This window comes from Panthera tigris, chromosome D2 (genome assembly GCF_018350195.1).
Source record: "Panthera tigris isolate Pti1 chromosome D2, P.tigris_Pti1_mat1.1, whole genome shotgun sequence".
NCBI lineage: Eukaryota > Metazoa > Chordata > Mammalia > Carnivora > Felidae > Panthera > Panthera tigris.
Genome location: NC_056670.1, coordinates 44,538,702 through 44,559,539, shown reverse-complemented (window position 1 = coordinate 44,559,539; position 20,838 = coordinate 44,538,702). Strand labels below are relative to the sequence as shown.

General features: G+C 38.5%; 1 protein-coding gene across 8 annotated transcripts in view; it reads right to left on the bottom strand.

Annotated features, from left to right (window-relative positions):
* SHLD2 (shieldin complex subunit 2) overlaps positions 1–20,838 on the bottom strand; it is an 83,766-nt gene that overhangs the window by 54,784 nt on the left and 8,144 nt on the right. For 3 of the 8 annotated variants that reach the window (XM_042960177.1, XM_042960175.1, XM_042960176.1), the window contains exon 2: positions 15,233–15,368. The exons of 2 other annotated variants lie outside the window; for them this stretch is intronic. Coding sequence is in view for 2 of the 6 variants with exons in the window: in XM_042960175.1 (XP_042816109.1) it covers positions 15,233–15,269 (37 nt within the window). In the remaining 4 variants the exon portion in view is untranslated. Of the gene's footprint in view, positions 1–687; positions 969–3,297; positions 3,345–15,232; positions 15,369–20,838 lie in introns of those variants that run through there. 3 more of the 8 variants (XM_042960179.1, XM_042960182.1, XM_042960180.1) reach the window with 2 other exon arrangements.

The window sequence follows — 20,838 nt, the reverse complement described above, 5'->3', positions numbered from 1 at the left end:
CAAAACCTAAAACCCCATCCTAATTATGAGAAAAATATGAGCCAAATACTAATAGGGGGACATTCTACAAAATGCCTCAACAATACTCCTCAAAACTGTCAAGGTCATCAAAATCAAGGTAAGTTGAGAAATTGCCACAGCCCAGAGGAGTCTAAAGAAACATGAAAACTAAATGTAACGTGGAACTCTGGATGGGATCTTAGAACAGAAAGAGGACATTAGGTAAAGTCAAAGAACATATGAACAAAGTATGGATATTAGTTAAAAATAACATATCAATATTAGTTCATTACTTACACTACATATACCATACTACTATAGGTGTTAATAATAGGGGAAATTCGGTGTGGGGCATAAGGGAACTTTCTGTACTACCTTTGTGATTTTTCCATAAAACTAAAACTATTCCAAAAAATAAAGTTCATTTTAATTTTTTTTAAGTTTATTTATTTATTTTGAGAGAGAGAGAGAGAGTCAGAGAGCACAAGTGGGGAAGGTGCAGAGAGAAGGAGAGGCAGAATCCCAAGCAGGTTCCACACCATCAGCACAGAGTCTGATGCAGGGCTCGAACCCACAAACCACGAGATCAGGACCTGAGCCGAGATCAAGAGTCAGATGCTTAACCGACTGAGCCACCCAGGCACCTCTGAAGTTCATTTTAAAAAAAGAAAAAGACTGGGAACTCACTCTCTGCTTTAAGCATGACTGCCAGATTTTCCCATCTGTTAGGGAATTTTCTTTACTTTCCAGTCCCACACCTTGCTTTCCGCAGCACACGTGATCTCTCTCAATCCTGTTCTTCCTCCCCAGCCTTCCTTTTGGAGGGCAGCTTCCAACGTTGTGTGAAAGCCTGGAATGAATTAGAGGAGTTTCTCTCACCTCTCCTGCCCCGTCCCCATTCCTTGGGGACTGGAAGCATCGAGTTTTCCATTAGAGTAGTTCCAGACTCTTGGGGGAAGGTCATCTCCAGCTGTTTCCCTGCTTTCAGCCCTCCTCCATAACTGAAAACCTGGGGTGCTTCTGGGGAGTTTCTCTCATCTCTCCAGGTCAACCCCCTGCTTGCTAAGGGTGGTTGCTGTGCACTAGGGGGGAGTTCTGTGGGCCTCGGGTAGGGTCTCTGTCAGCTCCATTTACTTGCCCCAGGGGTGTGGCTCATTACCCCTGAGCATTCAGGGAAGACCTGTAGGTGAGAGCTGGGGCCAGGTGCAGACTTGCCCTTTGGTATAAGAGCAGCCGGGGCTCCTCAGGATCCTCGCCCGTCCACACTAGCCCATCCACACCAGCCCGCACCAGCCCATCCTGCCAAAGTGTGGCTGGTTTCTCCTCTCCCCTCATCTGCTGCTGGAAGGTTCCTCCTCTGTGGGCTGTTCTATCCCAGAGCAGCGATGGGTTTCTTCTCTAGTGTGAAGCTTTCATTACTTTCTGGAGTTTGGTTCATTTAGGTTTCCTTGTATCTTCAATCTCTTCCAACTGAGCCAGCCAGGCACCTCCAAAATACAATGCTTTTTAAAAGAGACCTTGGGAGGGGCTCCTGGGTGGCTCGGTCGGTTAAGCGTCCGACTTCGGCTCAGGTCATGATCTCACGGTCCGTGAGTTCGAGCCCCACATTGGGCTCTGTGCTGACAGCTCAGAACCTGGAGCCTGTTTCAGATTCTGTGTCTCCCTCTCTCTCTGCCCCTCCCCTGTTCATGCTCTGTCTCTCTCTGTCTCAAAAATAAATAAACATTAAAAAAAATTTTTTTTTAATAAAATAAAAAAGACCTTGGGAATTAAACTTAGGGAAATTTATCAGAAAGAATAGAGAATAAAATAGATGATAATAAAAATAAATAAATAAATAAATAAGGAAATTGGAAGTCCACTCAAGATAATTTAATATCTGTATAGTAGAGGCTCTAGAGGAAAAAAAAGTCAATTAAATAATTCAAGAAAATGTCCCCAAGTTAACTAATGTAAGTTTGCTAACTGAAAATACAGAATGCCGTCTATGACCATACCACCCTGAATGCACCCGATCCTGTCTGAAAACACAGAATGCACAGCATAATGGATTACAAAAGTACACTTATACTAAAGCATATCTTTTTGAAATGTCAAAGCAGTAGAAACAAAGAGAAAATCCTACAAGCTTCCCAAGATGGAAAAATAGGTTACAATGGATGAGGAGTTAATGATTTCAAACTTTCAACAGCCACAGTATAAGCTAGAAGACAGTGGAATAAAATCATCAAAATTCTGAAAGAAAATGATTCCAGTCTGACAATAATACACAGCCAAACTATTAATCAAGGTTGAGAGAAAAATTAAGGCCCTTTCAGACATGCAACGTATCAAGTAATATGTTCCTATTCCCTTTCTTCAGTGAAATGTGGGAGTGAACTGGGAAAGAAGACAACTCAGGAGAGAAGAAATAGAAGATCCAACACAAAAGAAAAGAGAACCCCTGGAATGATAGCTGGGCTCTCAGAAAACAGAAGCTACCCCACACCAGAGCACCTTGCCCTGGGAGGCATTTCTTCAAGATGACGATGCTAACAGAATAAATGATGTGAGAGAAAACAGAACTTTGGGCAACTGGTAGAAATTTCTGAGTTGAGTTAGTGATGATAATGACCCAGAAATTCCTATACACAAGTTATCCCCTCAACTGAAAAGTCAGGTAATGTCAGTATGTCAAAGATATTACTTAAAAACCCACAGGTAAATCCCAAACAGCTAAGAGTTGAGGATAGCTACCTCAGAGAAAGGGGAATGAAGGCAGGGAATGAGAATTCCTGTTTGAACAATCCCTGACAAACTATCTAACTTGCTGAACTGTATAAACTTGAAAAAATATATACATAGAAGAATATGGAAGATGGGGAAAGAGTATAGAAAATCCACCTTGACAACTAAATCTGACCTCTGGAAACAAAGAAGTCTGACAAAATTGTCCCATAAAGTAAAAAATGACAAGAATGAATGAGTTTGGGTGGGGTGGGGGAAGAGTAAGAAGGAAGTAACATTACTTCCATGCTACCAAAACTCTGGTCCAATGCTCAGCATCAACAACAGAAATCCGTAAGTTTCTGGGCTCCATGTCCCTAGCCAGTAAAGTGAGCGTAACAGTATCTCTCACAGGACCACTGGTAGGCTTAAATCAAGATAATGCACATGAAGTGCTTATAGCGATGTTAGATATAAATATTATTAACACAGTTAATAATTCACTCTTCTTTAAATAACCTAAATTCTTTTTTGATATCAAATCAGCCAATTCAACTATCACAATACTGAAGAGTTTACTTGAAGAGTTACCTTGTCTACTCAAACATCAAGGCTTCCAACCCTTTCACAGATGTCTCCTAAAAAAGAGGGAGGGAGATAAACTGACTATCCAAGAGAAAGAGAAATTGTTTTAAAAAATATTTATCACACTAAAGTATTGACTGTACCAGAAAAACTACCCAGGTCACCATGCTTTATCTTACAGGTTTTCGTTGATTATGATCAATCATTCACTCACTAAGCAAATCAGCAATTAGAATTGAAAACTTTGTACCAACTGTACATTAACTCAGTAATCCTGAGGCAAGAATTTTTCCATTTCAAAATAAGCAAAGTCTCCAACTTATACACAGATTGTCTTCTCCAAGTTCAATTATACATTGTTAAAAAGCTTGAGAATCATTTTTCCAAAGAAACAAAATTATGAAATAAAGTTGAGACCCTGAGCAATCACCATAGTAAGTCCATAAGTACCTAAAAACCATAGAAAAAGAAATAAAACCACTTCTTTTGTGCTCCCACAGCTAGTAAAAAAAAAAAAAAAAAAAAATAGCTCTTATTTGAGATTAGACATTATATGCCACATCTGGTTTCATTCATCTTTGTATCCTTTTAAACATAAACCATATAAAACAAAGTAGCCGCCTTCTCTCAGGAGCTTAAAATATTTACTTAATGAATGAATACCTAGAATTAAGAGTCCAGCTTTAACCATACTCTTTCCTATGGAGAAATGCATTATAATTTCCAACTGAAGGAACATCTTCCTTTATCCTGGCAACAAGCCCAGTTTGAACACCAAGAATAATACAGTGTCAGCAGATACTCCATCGACATAATAGTCATTCCTCCTTAGAAATCATATTTTGGTCAGAGATCACTCATATTATTGCTAAGTATATAAAAATCACTAAATTGGGTTTTCCGAATATAAAACTTGACCTTCAAAACTTCCCTGATTTCTTTCCCTTTTAATAGCAGCCATCAACATTTTATCTGGAAAGGTTTTTTCCCTAGTTTTATTGGGATTTAATTGACATATAATATTGTATTAGTTTAAGGTATATAGCATAACAATTTATGTACATATAGTACAAAATGATCATGATAATTCTAGTTAACACCCATCACCACATAGTTACAATTTTTTTCATCACAAATGTGATGAGAACATTTAAGATCTATTCTTCTCTTAGCAACTTCCAAACAAGCAATATAGTATTTTTTTTTTTTAAGAGAGAGAGCACACGTGAGCTAGGAAGGAACAGAGGGAGAGAGAATCTTAAGCAGGCTCCATGATGAGCACAGAGCCAGACACAGGCTCGCTAGATCTCACAACCCTGAGATCATGACCTGAGCTGAAATCAAGACTTGGATGCCTAAGCGACTAAGCTACCCAAGGTGCCCCTCAATACGGTATTTTTAACTATAGTCACCATGTTGTACATTACATCCCTAGAACTAAGTTATGTTATAACTGGAAATTTGTACCTTTTGACCACCTTTACACACTTCCCCCATGCCCCACCTCTGGCAATCACAGATTGGTTCTGTGTCTGGGCCTTTGGTTTTTTAGATTCCACATGTAAATGAGATCATACAGTATTTGTCTTTCACTTAGCATAATGCCTTCACGTTCCATTTTTTTTTTTTTTTTTTTTTGCAAACAGCAAGATTTCCTTCTTTTTTATGACTGAATATTCCAATGTATGTGTGTGTGTGTGTGTGTGTGTGTGTGTGTGCGCCACATTTTCTTTATCCACTCAGCCACTGATGGACACTTAGGTTGTTTCCATGTCCTCAGTATTATAGATAATGCTGCAGTGAATAAGGGGGTACAGATGACTCTTTTAAGATAGTGATTTCATTTCTTTCAGATATATCCCCAGAAGCAGAATCACTGGATCAAATGGTCATCCTATTTTTAATTTTTTGAGGTAGATTTTTGATTTGCAGTTTCTGTACTACTTCAAGTTAGTACAGAAGCTTATCAACTGCAAACTTAATACCATGTTCCCCAAAAATACCAAAAAAAAACCCACCCCATATTAAAAGAAACAATATTCAAACAAAAAGATCTGATTAAAACCCAGTATTTCTGTAGCTCAAATGGAACTACCTACTCTTTGATATTTCAGAAGCAAAATAGATAAAGTTACCCAACACAATAACAAATTATTTTAGGCACCAAAATAACTGCAAAAATAACTGAAAATTATAGGTTAAAATTATAGAATTTAGTAAACATATCCAATATGCACAATGATACTGATTTTCATAGTTTAAAACCTGAGAGAAATTTACCTTAAAAAGAACTCCTTTAATTTTTCATTACTCTAAAAAAAAACAATTCAATCTGTATAATATACCCAAACAGGAATAAAGATTAATTTATGCTAGAGAGAGAGAGAGCTCACTTCAAGCTTTTTTGAATGACTGATCATCACGTTTCTTCTTCCAAACACAAAATTCATATAGATTGTCACCTTAAATGAGATAAAGCATGGAAACTGCTTAAGCTCCAATCTAGTATCATAAATTACTCCATCAATGTTATTTCTCTTGAGCACTCTTCCTGCTCTAAAATTCTAAACCCCCAATAAAACCAACTTACTTTATTTCTTTATAATGCTTTCATCATATGTAAATGTATGAAGGCTATCTAAATATTTGTTAGAACAAAGGTAGGAGGCTGAAGACTACTTGATGATGACTACTGACAACAGAAGCAGAGACACAGGTCATGTCATCAGCTGAGGAGACAAAAGCATCCCTAGACCACCGACTACATGAACACAACTAAAGATTTTTAAGCGAGGTCTATATGTGATATTTTTGAAAAATATTTGTACATCCAAGAAAATTTAATCATAATTAATTAAATCTATGTTGACTTTCATTTCAAGAATGTTTTCTGTAAAAAGAGCAATGTGCAATGTCTCTGCATTGGTAACCTATGTAATAAAACATGAAACTCACTAAGGAAAAGCAGAGCAGGAACCATTAATGTATCACTTTTAGAGATCTATCCTTATGTGAAAAAAGTAAACATCATTAATTGCAAGCATATTCCAAACTTTTAGGAGAATTAGGTGGATTAAGAAATAAAGATTAAGAGGGCATAAAGAATTTGACACTCTTTCTATGATTTCAATATATTTTATAGGCAAATTGACACATCCATCTGGCTTGTCAGAAGGGCTGTCATAATATTCTCAGGTTAACATTTTAATAAACGTTTTTCTCATTTTTCCAAGTATCTTAGCATTAAAAACTTCATAACATGATGTCACTGCTTTGGAAAAAGTCTGGTCGTTCCTCAAAAAGTTAAACATAGAGTTGCCATATGACCCAGTAATTCCATTCTAGCTATATACCAAGAAAAAGTGAAAACTTACGTCCACACAAAAACTTTCACAAATGTTCATAGTAGCATCATGCACAATAGCCAAAAAGTGGAAGCAACTCAAACATCCAACTGGATGGATAAATAAAATGTGGTATATCCATACAATGGAGTATTATTCCACCCTAAAAATGAATGAAGAATTTGATATGTACCACAACAAAGACAAAACTAGAAAACCTGCAAAGTGAAAGAAACCAGACACACCAGGCAGTATATGGTACAACTCCATTTACATGAAATATTCAGAATAGGCAAATCCATAGATATGTAAACGGATTATTGGCTGCCACAGGCTGGGAGAAAGGGGAAATGGGGAGCGACTGCTTCATGGGCACAGAGTTTCCTTTGGGGGTGATGAACAAGGTCTGGAACTAGATGTGGGGTGGCTGCACAAGACTGTGAACATCTTAACACCACTGAAACTTTTCGTTATGTGAATTACATCTCAATTAATACAAGAAACTCTATGTCACAAAAAATAGACATTGACATCCTATCAGAGAAACATGGATTATTTTGGCAGCCCTTTAAAAACCTTATGGCTGCAGGGGTGCCTGAGTGGCTCAGTCAGTTAAGCATCCGACTTTGCCTCAGGTCATGGTCTCACCATTTGCTCCAAATAGAGCCGTTTGCTTTATATACATTATTACTTATTTCAACCTCATGATACTTTACAAGACAGGTTAACTAACTTATCTAAGTTCACAACAGTAAGTTGTAAAGCCAGAATTGAAACCAAGGTCTGTTGGGCATACAACTGTTTTTGCCAAAACATTCTGAGTGTTGACTACAAAAGAATATATTTTCAGTTCAATTGGCAAACGTTCATATTCTCTCCTGAACACGGTTTCCAAGTGGTTAGGAAATGAGAAAGAAAAAAGCGATTGAGAAGAACATTATTAAAGAGTAAAGTGAGGTGTCTGGAAAAACATGCAATGCATTCTGTGCCCACTATATGCCACATGTGTGCTGGCATGACCATTGAACTGTTACAACAATCCTGGGACATAAATACTGGTATTTCATTTTTTACATAAGAGGAAGCTGAAGCTTAGAAAGTTCAAGAAGGTCCAAGTTTAAAGACATCACAAGGCACAGAACTGGGATTAGAAATCAAATTCAGTTCATCAATACATATTTACTCGGTGCTTACTAGATTTCAGGGCTAGAAGAGGCACTTAGAATAGAATTTTAGAGATCCCCCCACATACAGCTCAAACCAAACCCATTTTCTTTTCACTTAAGGAGTGAGTCATTGTGAAACTGAAAAATCCCTGTAGATTTTTTCCTTTAATAGCTTTGTTTTAAATATTTTTTTTTAATGTTTATTTATTTTTGAGACAGAGAGAGACAGAGCATGAACGGGGGAGGGTCAGACAGAGAGGGAGACACAGAATCTGGAGCAGGCTCCAGGCTCTGAGCTGTCAGCACAGAGCCCGACGCGGGGCTCGAACTCACGGACCGTGAGATCATGACCTGAGCGAAGTCGGACGCTTAACCGACTGAGCCACCCAGGCGCCCCAATAGCTTTGTTTTAAATAATTATTCATGCTGGGGCACCTGGGTGGCTCAGTCAGTTGAGCGTCCAACTTCGACTCAGGTCATGATCTCACAGTTTGTGGGTTCGAGCCCCACATCAGGCTCTGTGCTGACAGCTTTCTTGGAGCCTGGAGGAGCCTGCTCCGGATTCTGTGTCTCCTCTCTCTTCCCCTCCCCCATTCACGCTTTGTCTCACTCTGTTTCTCAAAAATAAATGAATGTAAAAAAATTTTTTTAAATAATTATTCATGCTTTGGTTAGATGTGTTAAGTACTGCCCCCTCAACTCCAAAGCTGACTGCCAGGAAAACTGAACAAACTCTAGTAGCAAATGTAAAAATAGAAGCAATTCTGTCCTACATGCATGATTTTGAACGTACTGCTGGATGGAGAAGACCACTTTGGAAAATACACTTCACATGTTCTGAAAGATGAATTAAACCCTTTAGCATTCTATGAAGCTTCTAAAGGTCTATCAGATGTTAAGTGACAACAGTGAAATTTCAAAAAGAACAGGATAAGTCAGCACCAGAGCTGGTTTAACATTAATAATAAGTGATCTAATAAATAGGCCTATGTTTGCCCAGTCAGGCTTTGCTTATTATGTCAGTTGGAAAGCCAGAAGGAAACTGGTTTTAACTCCCATACAACCTGTATCAGGACAACATCACTTTATCAGAAATGGAGCTGATGTCAGCATAACATTGAGACAGTTCAAATTTAAAACTGACCTTTCTTTTCTAATTGTTTTTGCAATTCAATCATAGTATAGAATTGAGGGCAAGCAACATTTACTGAGAGCTTTCTATGTACCAGACATGACATGAATCTTATTTAAGTCTCATAGCCACCGTGCAAGATATTAACTTTGTCTTTTAGAGGAAGAAACAGAAGTTTTGAGAAGTGAAATAAGTTTTCTAAGGTCACACAGCTTTCAGAGAGGCAGAGCCAAAGCTCAAATTCAGATGTTAGTTATCATCATGTTGCAGAGCACTAAAAAGCTATCAGTTTCTTACCTTGTAAAGAAAATTTTATAAAAAAAAAATAATAATAATAATAATAGCAGAGAAAGCAGAGTAACATAGTGATTTGGATTATAAACTGATTTAGTACCTCAAAAGTAGTATAGGGTGATGTTGACCTATTAAAAATTCCTGGGAAGGTCACTGTGAAAGAGAATATAAAGTGTCTTAAAGTTAAAATAATAGTCTTTTAATAACATTTAAAATTAAAAAATAAACATAATACTGAATATTATCAACAGAGAATTAAGTTAAAAAAGAAAAAAAGGAAAAGGAAAAGTTCTATTCTAAAACAATGGTGTTTAAGAGACTGGACCAGTGTAGGCTGGCTTAAGGTAGCACTTCCCGGTTAACTCCATGAAAAACCAATCCCTATAAAAATATGGAAAGATAATGAGATAATATAAAGATATGGAAAGAAATGCCAGACTTAACACTAAGCCAGTCTTCTTTCCAGTTACAAATAGTACAACATAGTGCTTAAAAGTCTTCTGGAGTCAGTCTATCTGGGTTTGAGTCCTGGCTCTTCTACATACTAAGCCATGACAGTGACTTTGGGCATGTTATTTCACCAATCTGGACCTCAGTTCTCTCCTCTGTAAACAAAAGGAGGTAACTGCAGAAGACAGACTTGTTGTAAAGATTAATATATATGGGATTGTTAGAACAGAGCCTCAAAATACTAAGTACTCAATAAATGTTAAATTGTCAGTGGTAATATATCATTGCCCTGAGTCTTTACTAAGCTGCTGAAAATTGATGCTCATTATTAATCACCAAATGGGGAAGGGATATAGTATGCAGTTTCCTCTCAAAATTACATCACGGAACCCACTTTTTCGCAGCCCATCAAAAAGACTGGTTAATGTGGTTTTTTTTTTTTTAATTTTTTTTAATGGTTATTTATTTTTGAGAGAGAGAGAGAAAGTGAGCATGAGTGGGGGAGGGGCAAGACACAGAATCTGAAGCAGGTTCCAGGCTCCAAACTGTTAGCACAGAGCCTGATGCGGGGTCACATCCACAAACCATGAGATCATGACCTGAGCCAAAGTGGGACGCTTAACTGACTGAGCCACCCAGACACTCTGGTTAATGTCTTTAAAACAAAAAACAAAAAACCATACTCTGAGAAATAATAGAGAATTCCATCACTAAAATAAAATGTTAAAAAAAAAAAAGAACAAAAACAAGATTGGTGCTTCCCAGTTGGTGAACACATCAAGGTGCTGGAAGGGTGACGTGTCCAGAATGGGCGTGGAAGTGCTGTTTCCCCTATGCCCTGCCCTACCTGTCTCTTCTATTTGGCTGTCCTTAAAAATAAACTAGTAATACCTCCTTACAGATTCCAGCACATGGATTCAGTGCCCAGAACCCATACATGTAGTGGAATGAAATACCATTTTATTTTCCATTCCATAGCCTGCATTGGCTTCAATCCATTAAATACTGCCCCCTAAACTCCAAAGTTAACTGCCAGGAAAACTGAATAAACCTTCAGTAGCAAATGTAAAAATATAAGCAATTCTGTTCTACATGTATGATTGTAAACATACTGCTGGATGGACTGATCATCAGATCATTCATTCAATTATCCAAAATACTGTGTGTTACCTATTCAGTCATGATCCAGCCTGCAATCATCTGAATAAGAACAAAAAATGTTTCCCATTATCAAGATATGGCCATCTATGTAAGTCTCATATCCCCTGTATAGATTTAAAGTCAATATTCAGATGGTGTTTTTGCATTTGATGTTTACTGTGCCCATTTGTGAAATTTACAGTCATTGCTGGAAGTGCCAACCATGCCACCCTATCACTAAGAATTTTTCTAAGCAATATGTGTCAGGATCTTCAGAAATGTGTACAGCCTTTGATCAAACAAATCCATTTCCAAGAATCTATACTATGCAAATAAATAAAGAATACACAATAAAATTGTATGCAAATACACATATTGTAACATGGTTTAATATTCTAAAAAATTAGAAATACAGTTGACTCTTGGGGTGCCTGGGGTGGCTCAGCTGGTTGAGTGTCCAACTCTTGATTTTGGCTCAGGTCACGATCCCAGGGTCATGGGATCGAGCCCCATGTAGGCTCCGTGCTGAGTGTGGAGCTTAAGATTCTCTCTCCCTCTGCCCCTCTCCCTCACTTGCATGCTCGTTCTCTCTAAAAAAAGAAAAGAAAAGAAAAGAAATACAGTTGACCCTCGAACAAAGCAGAGGTTAGGGGCATCAACTCCTACACAGTCAAAATTCTGACCGTAACTTTTAACGCCCCAAAGACTTAACTGATAGCTATTGTTGAGCTGAAGCCTTACCAATAACATAAACAGGTGATTAAAACCTACTGGTAGGTATAAAAACAGGTGATAAAATACCTACTGGTATGTAGTATGTACTATATACTCTATTCTTAGAATCAGTAGGCTAGAGAAAAGAAAATGTTATTAAGAAAATCCTAAAAAAGATAAAATACATTTACAGTACTACATTGCATTTGTTGAAAAAAATCTGCATGGGCATGCCTGGGTGGCTCAGTTGGGTAAGTGTTGACTCCTGGTTTCGGCCCAGGTCAGGATCTCACGGTTCATGAGTTGAACCCCACACTGGGCTCTGTGCTGACAGCATGGAGTCTGCTTGGGATTCTCTCTCTCCCTCTCTCTCTACCCACCACCCCCTGTCCCACCCCCCAGCCTACCCCTGCTAACATGTGTATGGGCTTTCTCTCACTCTCAAAATAAATAGACAATTTTTTAACCTGCATATAAGTGGACCTGCGTAGCTCAAACTTGTATTGTTCAAGGTCAACTATACTCAGAAAGTCTAATTTTAGGGGAAGGGTTAAATACAGAGTGGTATATTCATTGTATTGTGCAGTCATTACAAATGATGTTATGAAGGTTATGAACAATGCTATGTGAAAAAGCAGATTACTAGTTTAGGTTTACAGTATAAGCATAATTATTTACCTAAAACAAACAAACCAACAAAACACCAAATAATCAAAATTTAAGAGAAAAACTCAATCTAAAAAGAAAGACACCAAAATACCAAGTGTGGTTGATTTGAGCCATAGGTAACCCTTCCTTCCTAACATCCTACATTGTCCAAGTTTTCTTTACTGAGTGTATCTTACTGTTAAAACATTTCTTGAAAACTCAAAAAAATAAAAGGTTCAATTTTTTTTAAAGGTTGAATTTTTCTCTCCAAATTGTCATTAACTCTTACTTGCCACCACTTGCCTTTGAGCTAAAGCTCTAATATGACAAAAGAAACAATGTGAGGCAGATCAGCCTAGTGGTTAAAAAGATTTTAAAAAATTGTGGCATGTGATTTCTTTTGAATATTATCTATTATTTTGTGAGAGGCAGAGATAGTTATATATCTAAAGAAATCATGTTTTCTGCTGGGAGAACTGTTCTTGGTTTGTATAGTGAAATCATACATACCAATTATTTCTTTTTTTAATTTATTTTCTTTCTTTTTTTTAATTGAAGTATAATTAACACACAGTATTATACTAGCTTCAGATGTACAATACAATGATTCAACAATTCTATCTGTACATTACTCAGTGCTTATCAAGGTCAGTGCTCAAGAGCACACCAATATTCTTAGGGCTGCGCAAAAACACCATGCATCATGCTTCTAAGTATTCCTTGCCCCGAGGAAGTCTGAAAGCATATTTTAAATATGCCAAAGATTGGGCACCTGGGTAGCTCAGTCGGTTAAGCACCCGACTTCGGCTCGGGTCATGATCTCGTGGTTTGTGAGTTCCAGCCCCGCGTCGAGCTCTGTGCTGGCAGCTCAGAGCCTGGAGCCTGCTTCAGATTCTGTGTCTCCCTCTCTGACCCATCCCCTGCTTGTACTCTGTGTGTGTGTGTGTGTCTCTCTCTCTCAAACAGGAATAAACATTAAAAAAATTTTTTTTTAATATGCCAAAGATCAACGTAAAACCTTTGGCTTCAAGAAAGGCATTTTGGGAGAGGTAAAATTTTGAGAGTATTATTTTGCAACTTTACAATTTGACACATTTTCTAATTTTAAAAATAGACATTTAATATGTAGCATTTCAGGTTATACTTTTTAACTTAAATATGACTTAAATACTGCTGCAATAGTATTAAATTTTTAAGTCATGAAGAAGATCATTAATCATCCTTACTGCTAGTCCCTCCTTTTGGGACTCAGAATTTTTTACATACCCCTTCAAGCTGGCATCAGGTTTTCCAAAGGACTGATGACATGATTTCTCACCCCAATTTGGACTCAGGATTATCTCTACCTACCTACCCACCCCTTAGAGACAAGTTTGTCCTGGTCAAAAGATCACGTGACCACCAATTGCTTCTGCCCTGCCATCCTCCTTACCAGGGCTAGGCCTTGCCAAAGAAGAAAACACCTCCGTGCTAGGGTTCTTCATGACATGCTGAGCAAAGGCCACAGATTGCTAAACATTGCTAAGTAGACCTGAAAATAATGAAGTCATCCAGTTTTGTGCACAACCAGTATCTCAGTCTGTCAGCATAAATACATTTTCCCACAAAATCAATAAAAATTTTGAGACCAGCTAAGACTACCATGTTTTTCATCACTACCACAATCATCCAAACCTAAGCCCCTCCAATTTAATTCCTCTTTGTTGCTGCACTCTGATCTCATTTCTGGTGTGTACTCCCCCTCCTCGACTAGCGCACATGTCCAATAGCTATATTTCCTGATAACCCTTTACATGTTCCACTGTAAACAAATACCCTAAACCTTGAACCAATTTGAATAACATTCCAGCAGTCTTTCTGTCTAAACTAAAATCTGAATGCAAGCTATTCTTTCTCCTGCTCAGCCAAGGTGAGGCATGGAGGTCATTCTTTGTTCACCAATGCAGTTCTTTACCCTCATATAAAAGTACCTCTGTAGAGGTTTATGTCCTGTTCCTGCCTTTCTCTCCTTGTTTCTGTCATCGACTGACCTCTTGGTCACTCTCCCACGTTCACTAAAGACTTTGGAACAAAGTTCATAACCTTCCCAACCCTTGTCCTAGAACCATTCTGAGCAACTTACTTCCTCTGTAGCTGGCTCCTGTTAACACCCTAGCTTTACAGTTCCCTTATCTGTTCAACCCCCGTAACCTTCACTTTCTCTCTACTTCAGAAATCTGCTCCATAACCAGCTCTTGCAGTCAGTCATAACCAGCAACTGCTCCTCCTATTTAATCTGAAATTTAACTTAATCTTAAATTCCAATATCCAGTCTCGACACTTCATATCCCAGCTGCTACTTTCCGGTTTCAAAAGTTACCCCCTATTCAGCTTAGCCTCAATGGCCCATCGCTTTAAACCCTGTCACTGCTGAAATCTCTTGCCTCCCTTTCTGCCACACTGGCCCATTAGACGGGGACTTGTTCAACTTGTCTGCTCACTCAGGTTGAGAGTATTATTTCTGCTTCAGAAATAATGGGGGGAGAAGATCACTCATACAACTATATACACCAGAGCCATGAAATATGTGTCATTACAATTCGTCTAAGTAATCCATTCCATTAGCCCTCTCATTTCCACCAATGGCCTTCTGAAAATGCTCCCCTCTCCTCAAACTCTCCCCTACAATCACTATTTTCTTACTCGATAAACTCAGCTAATGACTTTAACCTCCCCACACTTTACTGAGAAAATTAATCAAGTGTAAGGAGGCCCCAAATCCCTCACCTACCACCCAAACACTTTTCTTCCTCAACACCATCTCTCCTTCTGCTACTCCTATGTCAGTAGAAACTATACTCCTACTCCTACTCCAGCCCTATATCTTCCCTCCATTCCCGCTAATCCTGAGGATAACATTCAGTCTCACATACTTCCTTTTGCCTGTATCAACTTCTCCCTTTCTGCCAACTTCTGTGTAGTGCATAACCATGTTGGAGTCACTCTCATCTTGATACAGCATGCCCTCTACCTACTATCCTTCAAGTTTTTTTTTAAAGAATGTCTGCACTTACTGTCTCCACCTTCTCGCAACCTTTCACCCTTCATCATCAGCAATCTGGCATTTATCTCCACCACAGACGCTCCATCGATGCTCTTCTAAAGACCGTCAATCAGCTCCTTGTTTGCTCAGTCCTTATGTCCGTTGATCTATTTGAGACATTTGACACTGCTGACCACTGTTCCTTAAGACTTCTCAGTTTTCATTTGACAACCAGAAACCTACTTTATGACCAGAACTAGGGATAAAATGAGGAACATGACAGAGTCGAGCCCTCAAGGAGCTTAGAGTCAAGTGGGGAAACTTCTATGATAACTCATACTCTTCTTTCAACCTTGCAGATCACTCCTTCCTTTCTCTACTCGGTGCTCAGAGACTGACGTTCCCCCAGGACTCCTTCCTTTGCTCTTCTCACTTCCATCCTGGGATTACCATGTTCACACTGCCTACTCACTGATGATGACCAAATATATATCTCTAGTTTAGAATTCTATCCTGAATTGTGGACTCACTTATTCTATGAAAAGATATTGGTACTTCAATATCTATCTTGAGAGTACTTCTGATGTACAAAAGTTTTTAATTTTGATAAAGACAAATTTATCTACCTTTTGTGCTTCTGGTGTCATATTTAAGCGTTTTTTAAAGTTTATTTATTTTGAGAAAGAGTGCACGTGCCTAAGCCAGGGAGGGGTGGAGAGAGAGGGAGACAGAGATTCTCAAGCAGGCTCCACACTATCAGCACAGAGCCCAATGCAGGGCTCAGTTCCATGAACCATGAGATCATGACCTGAGCCGAAATCAGGAGTTGGATGCTTAACCCACTGAGCCACCCAGGCATCCCTGGTGTCATATTTAAGAAACTGTTGCCTAATATAAGATGATGAATATTTACACCTACATTTTTTCTAAGAGTTTTATGGTTTTGGCTCTTACATTTAGGTCCTTAGTCCAACGAAACCACAATTCTTGAAAGTTAAGAATTTCACGTGCAAGATCTAAGGGTTTTTTTTAATTCTAAATTTAAAAAAAAAATTTTTTTAAGTTTTATTTTATATTTGAGAGAGACAGAGACAGAGCACAAGCAAGGGAGGAGCAGAGAGATGGAGACAGATTCTGAAGTAGGCTCCAGGCTCCAAGCTGGCAGCACCGAGCCCGACGCGGGGCTCAAACTCACAAGCAGTGAGATCATGACCTGAGCTGAAGTCGGATGCTTAACCAACTGAGCCACCCAGATGCCCCAGGGTTTTTTTTAAATTCTAAAACCCTGGCTTTCAGCACCACAGACCAAAGCAAGAAAACTTTCCTGGTAGAGTTTATACTGTAAACTACAGCATAGAGGAAGTAGGAGGTACTGGCGTAAATGCAATTCTCCCACAACAATTGAGAGGACATAAAAACCTGAAGGAGGAGTACAGAGAGAATGGGGAGCTAGAAAATAGTTAAAAGTTTGGAATTCTTACTTCCTATCCCATCTGCGACTATGTCTTGGGGCGAGAAAGGGTGAGAAAATGTTTGTGGGTAAGGACTCAGACTAGAAGATAACTGTCTTTCCCTTTTGCAAGTTATGGTCCAGAGAACTGTATGTCTTTTAGCAAAAACCTCGCACCTGCCACTATATCAATGTGGTAGCTCAGTAACAGCCAAGGACATGCTCATACTATATTCCTGAAAAGCTGCCTCAAAGACCCAAGCACACCAGCATGCTGTAGAAACCATTAAGAAGTTTGTTTGGGGCCACTGGGCCCAAAAGAGCCCAGAATTAGGGTGGATCCAGCACACACAGACCTGCTGACCAGAGGTCAGTAGTAGCAGGGACATCAGCTTCAGACACAGCACAGCAGGCAGTGCCAATCAAGACTAAGCCAGCCAAGGTACAGCTCAGCAATGGCCAAAGTCAGAAAATGGCACAAAGATGAGATGCCCCCTCCTCAATGCCAGGAAAAATTATAAAGCTTCTCTACCAATAGCCCCAACCCAGAAGAAAAAAAGGAGAGAGCTATGTGGAAAAACTGAATCCTTGTAGAATGAAGCACAAAAAAATAAAAAGCTGAAAACACAAAAAGAGTAGGTAAGAAACACAGAAGATAAAGTGAAGGAGGACAGAATGGGGTAGAGACAGTATTTGAAGAAGTAACAGTTGAAAATGTTCTAGAACCTAAAGGGGCCCCTGGGTGGCTCAGTCAGTTAAGTGTCTGACTTTGGCTCAGGTCATGATCTCACAGTTCGGTTCTTGAGTTTGAGCCCTGCGTTGGGCTCTGTGCTGACAACTCAGAACCTGGAGCCTGCTTCTGATTCTGTGTCTCCCTCTCTCTCTGCCCTTCCCCCACTTGTGCTCTGGCTCTCTCTCTCAAAAATAAACATTAAAAAAGAAAAAGAAAAAAGAAAAGAAAATGTTCTAGAACCTGAAAAGATTTGCATCTCCAGATTCAAAAATCGCAAAGACAAATATACAACAGAAGATATCAGTAAAGCCAATAAACTAGTCAAATGAAGAGACACACTGTCTGGTGAGCTGCCTCCCTAATCTCTTGCCATTTCTTCTTCTGCCTCTCCCTCCCTCCCCAACAGACCTACACATACACACACTCTAGCCACAATGAACCAAGGTGCAGTTACCTAACGCATATCATTTTGATCAGGCTTTTTTGGTTTAAAAAGACATTTCGACCAGCTCTGTAAGTGGGGAGGATATTATTAAGAGACACATGGATTAGAAATAAAACTAAAATTGGAAAGCCATCCTTCTGACCAAGTCACATCACAGGTTTCTGGCCAGCATTTAGACTGGACATGGTTGGGTATCTGCCCAAAAGGCAGTCAGTCATCTGTAACCTGAGGAACAGGATGAAGGTCACAGGGTACCAAACGTGACCATCAGAAAGAGCTGAGCTAAGAACACAGATCACGGATAAGATCAATACTACAGCTCCAGGTAATTCAGCAAAAAGCATGTTGGTCAATATGACAATTTGGCTAACATGACAATTAAAAAAAATCAATCTGTACCAATGCTAATTTCTTAATTTTGATAAATGTATTCTGGCTATATAAGATGTTATCATTAGGGGAAAATGGGTGACGGGAACTCTGCAGTATCTTTGCACCTCTTCTATATATCTAAAATTATTTCTAAAGAAAACTTATTTCAGAACAAATTATCATTAGCATAATTACTTCAAAATAAAAATAAAATTTAAGAAGTGGAAAAAATGAATATATCTAGTCATTGTTTTTTCAACTGTTAGTATCTTAAAATATATCCTGGAGTGCTTTTATGTGCCTAGATACCGATTTTTAAGCATTCTTCTTTCCTATTTCAGAATTTTCAGGTCTTAATCTACTCTTTAAAATTCAAATTCAGGGGTGCCTGGATGGCTCAGTTGGTTAAGCGTCTGACTTCGGCTCAGGTCACGATCTCTCACGATTCGTGAGTTTGAGCCCCGCATCAGGCTCTGTGCTGACAGCTCAGAGCCTGGAGCCTGTTTCAGATTCTGTGTTTTCCTCTCTCTCAGCCCTTCCCCCCATTCACCTTGTCTCTTTCTCAAAAATAAACATTAAAAATTTGTTAAATATATATATCTAAAAATAATAATAATAAATAAAATAAAATAAAATTCAAATTCAGAGTCAGGCTGGGGGATTGGTGGGGGGCCAGGGGTAAAAACAGAAGAAAAAAAATAAAAAATCAAATTCAGTTTTTGCCAGTTATTACTATTTTAACTAATAACTATAGAGAAAAATTAGGAAGATTTAAGTTTTTCATCATGAGAACCAATATGAGAAAAAGTGACTTGGATTAGAAATGACATGAGTCTGCAGAAATAGGTTAGGAATAAATGTAACTATCCCTTGTTGTCCCATCTGTTATGTTTCTGAGTTCAGACAGCAGATCTTGGATCAGCGAGGAATGCCTGTAGTTGAAAACGCACAGTCATTGCAGACTGATGGGGCAGTCTTCCTATTATTTTCATAGGCACACTTTTAAATTTTTCTCTAAGAAAATGTTAAAATAAATGACAACCATAAGAGGTAAGGAACTGGAATTTCTCAAGGTTCAGGTCTTTTAGTTTTTTTGCTTTTTTTTTTCAATTTAATTTTTTTCTAGTTACTTTCAAGCCAAGTGTGATTATTTCTCTCATATTTCCTTCACTTTTTTTGGTGTTTGTATTTCATAAGAAAAGAGGCGTGGCAATATGAAATTACACAAGATAGTCAAAGTCTGTCATTCTTTAGAATACTTATTAAAATACACCAAACAATTGTTATTCAAAAATAATTCCATTTATATCTGACCTAGAAAAAAACACATGAAAGTATGGATAAATACCTGCTTTCAAAAGAGCCTTTCAACACAACTTCCCTTGCTCTTGAAGTCCTGACACCTCTCCTATCTCTGTATCAGCACTTTCGCACTGATACACTGTTACACGCTGATACTTCATTTTTTTTAAGTTTATTTATTTGCTTTGAGAGAGAGAGAGAGGGAGGAGCAGAGAGAGAAGGAGACAGAATCCCAAGCAGGCTTCATGCTGTCAGCACAGAGCCCGATGACAGGCTTTGAATTCACAAACCGTGAGATCATGACCCGAGCTGAAGTCGGACGCTTTACCAACTGAGCCACTCAGGAGCACCAATACTTAATTTTTTTTTAAGCCTACTTATTTTTTTTGAAAGAGAAAGAGAGCACAGGAAGGATACTGAGAGAGGGAGAGACAGAATCCCAAGCAGGCTCCGTACTGTCAGAGGAGAGCCCAACTTGGGTCTTGATCCCACAAACGGTGAAATCATGACTTGAGCCAAAATTGAGTCGAACGCTTAACAGACTGAGCTACTCAGTCACACCGACACTTAATTTTTTTTTAAACAGCTGGCCAGAACTTCCACTGTGGGTGGCTGGTGATACCAATTTCTAGAATCTAGAAACCTTTGTGTTTCATTGGTTTTATGTGGCCCTCCAGGAATACAATGATAAAGATTCTGTCTCTGACAAGAAAATTGTGGAGGACAAATATATGTAAAGGGCATCATTACATATCTACCCCAAGTATCTTCAAAATAGTCTTATCCCAAACTGTGTTTCTGATAGTATGTCCTATAACATAGAGGCTCCAATGAAATGGTCACTTCTGCCCTTAGCACAACAAAAGAACTTCCAGTTTCAACATAAAGGCCAGATTAGCCCTCCTGTTGACTTAAGCCACTTGCCTGTGTGTTACACCATTGACAAAAATTGCTGGTGGCAGCTTAATTTGAAGAGCTCATGAAATCATCTGAGCATTTTATATTTCATTATATTTCCCATATTGTCCCCCAGAAGCTGAGGATGGGTTTCTGTTCTGTTCTCTTATCTGGCAACACAGTAAATATTGCCTTATAAGATGTCAATGGCAAAAAAAAAAAAAAAAAAAAATTGAGGCATAATCTTAAAACTATAATCATTATATAAAATCTCAAAGGGAACTAGACTCAGCAAATGTCTCAATGTAGAGAACATAAAACATAATGATAGTTTTCAAAGGGAACTAGAATCTGTAGATTTCTCAATGTAGAGACATGAAACCACAAGCATAATTCCCAGTATTATATTTAAGAATGTTTAACCCCTCTGAAACTGTG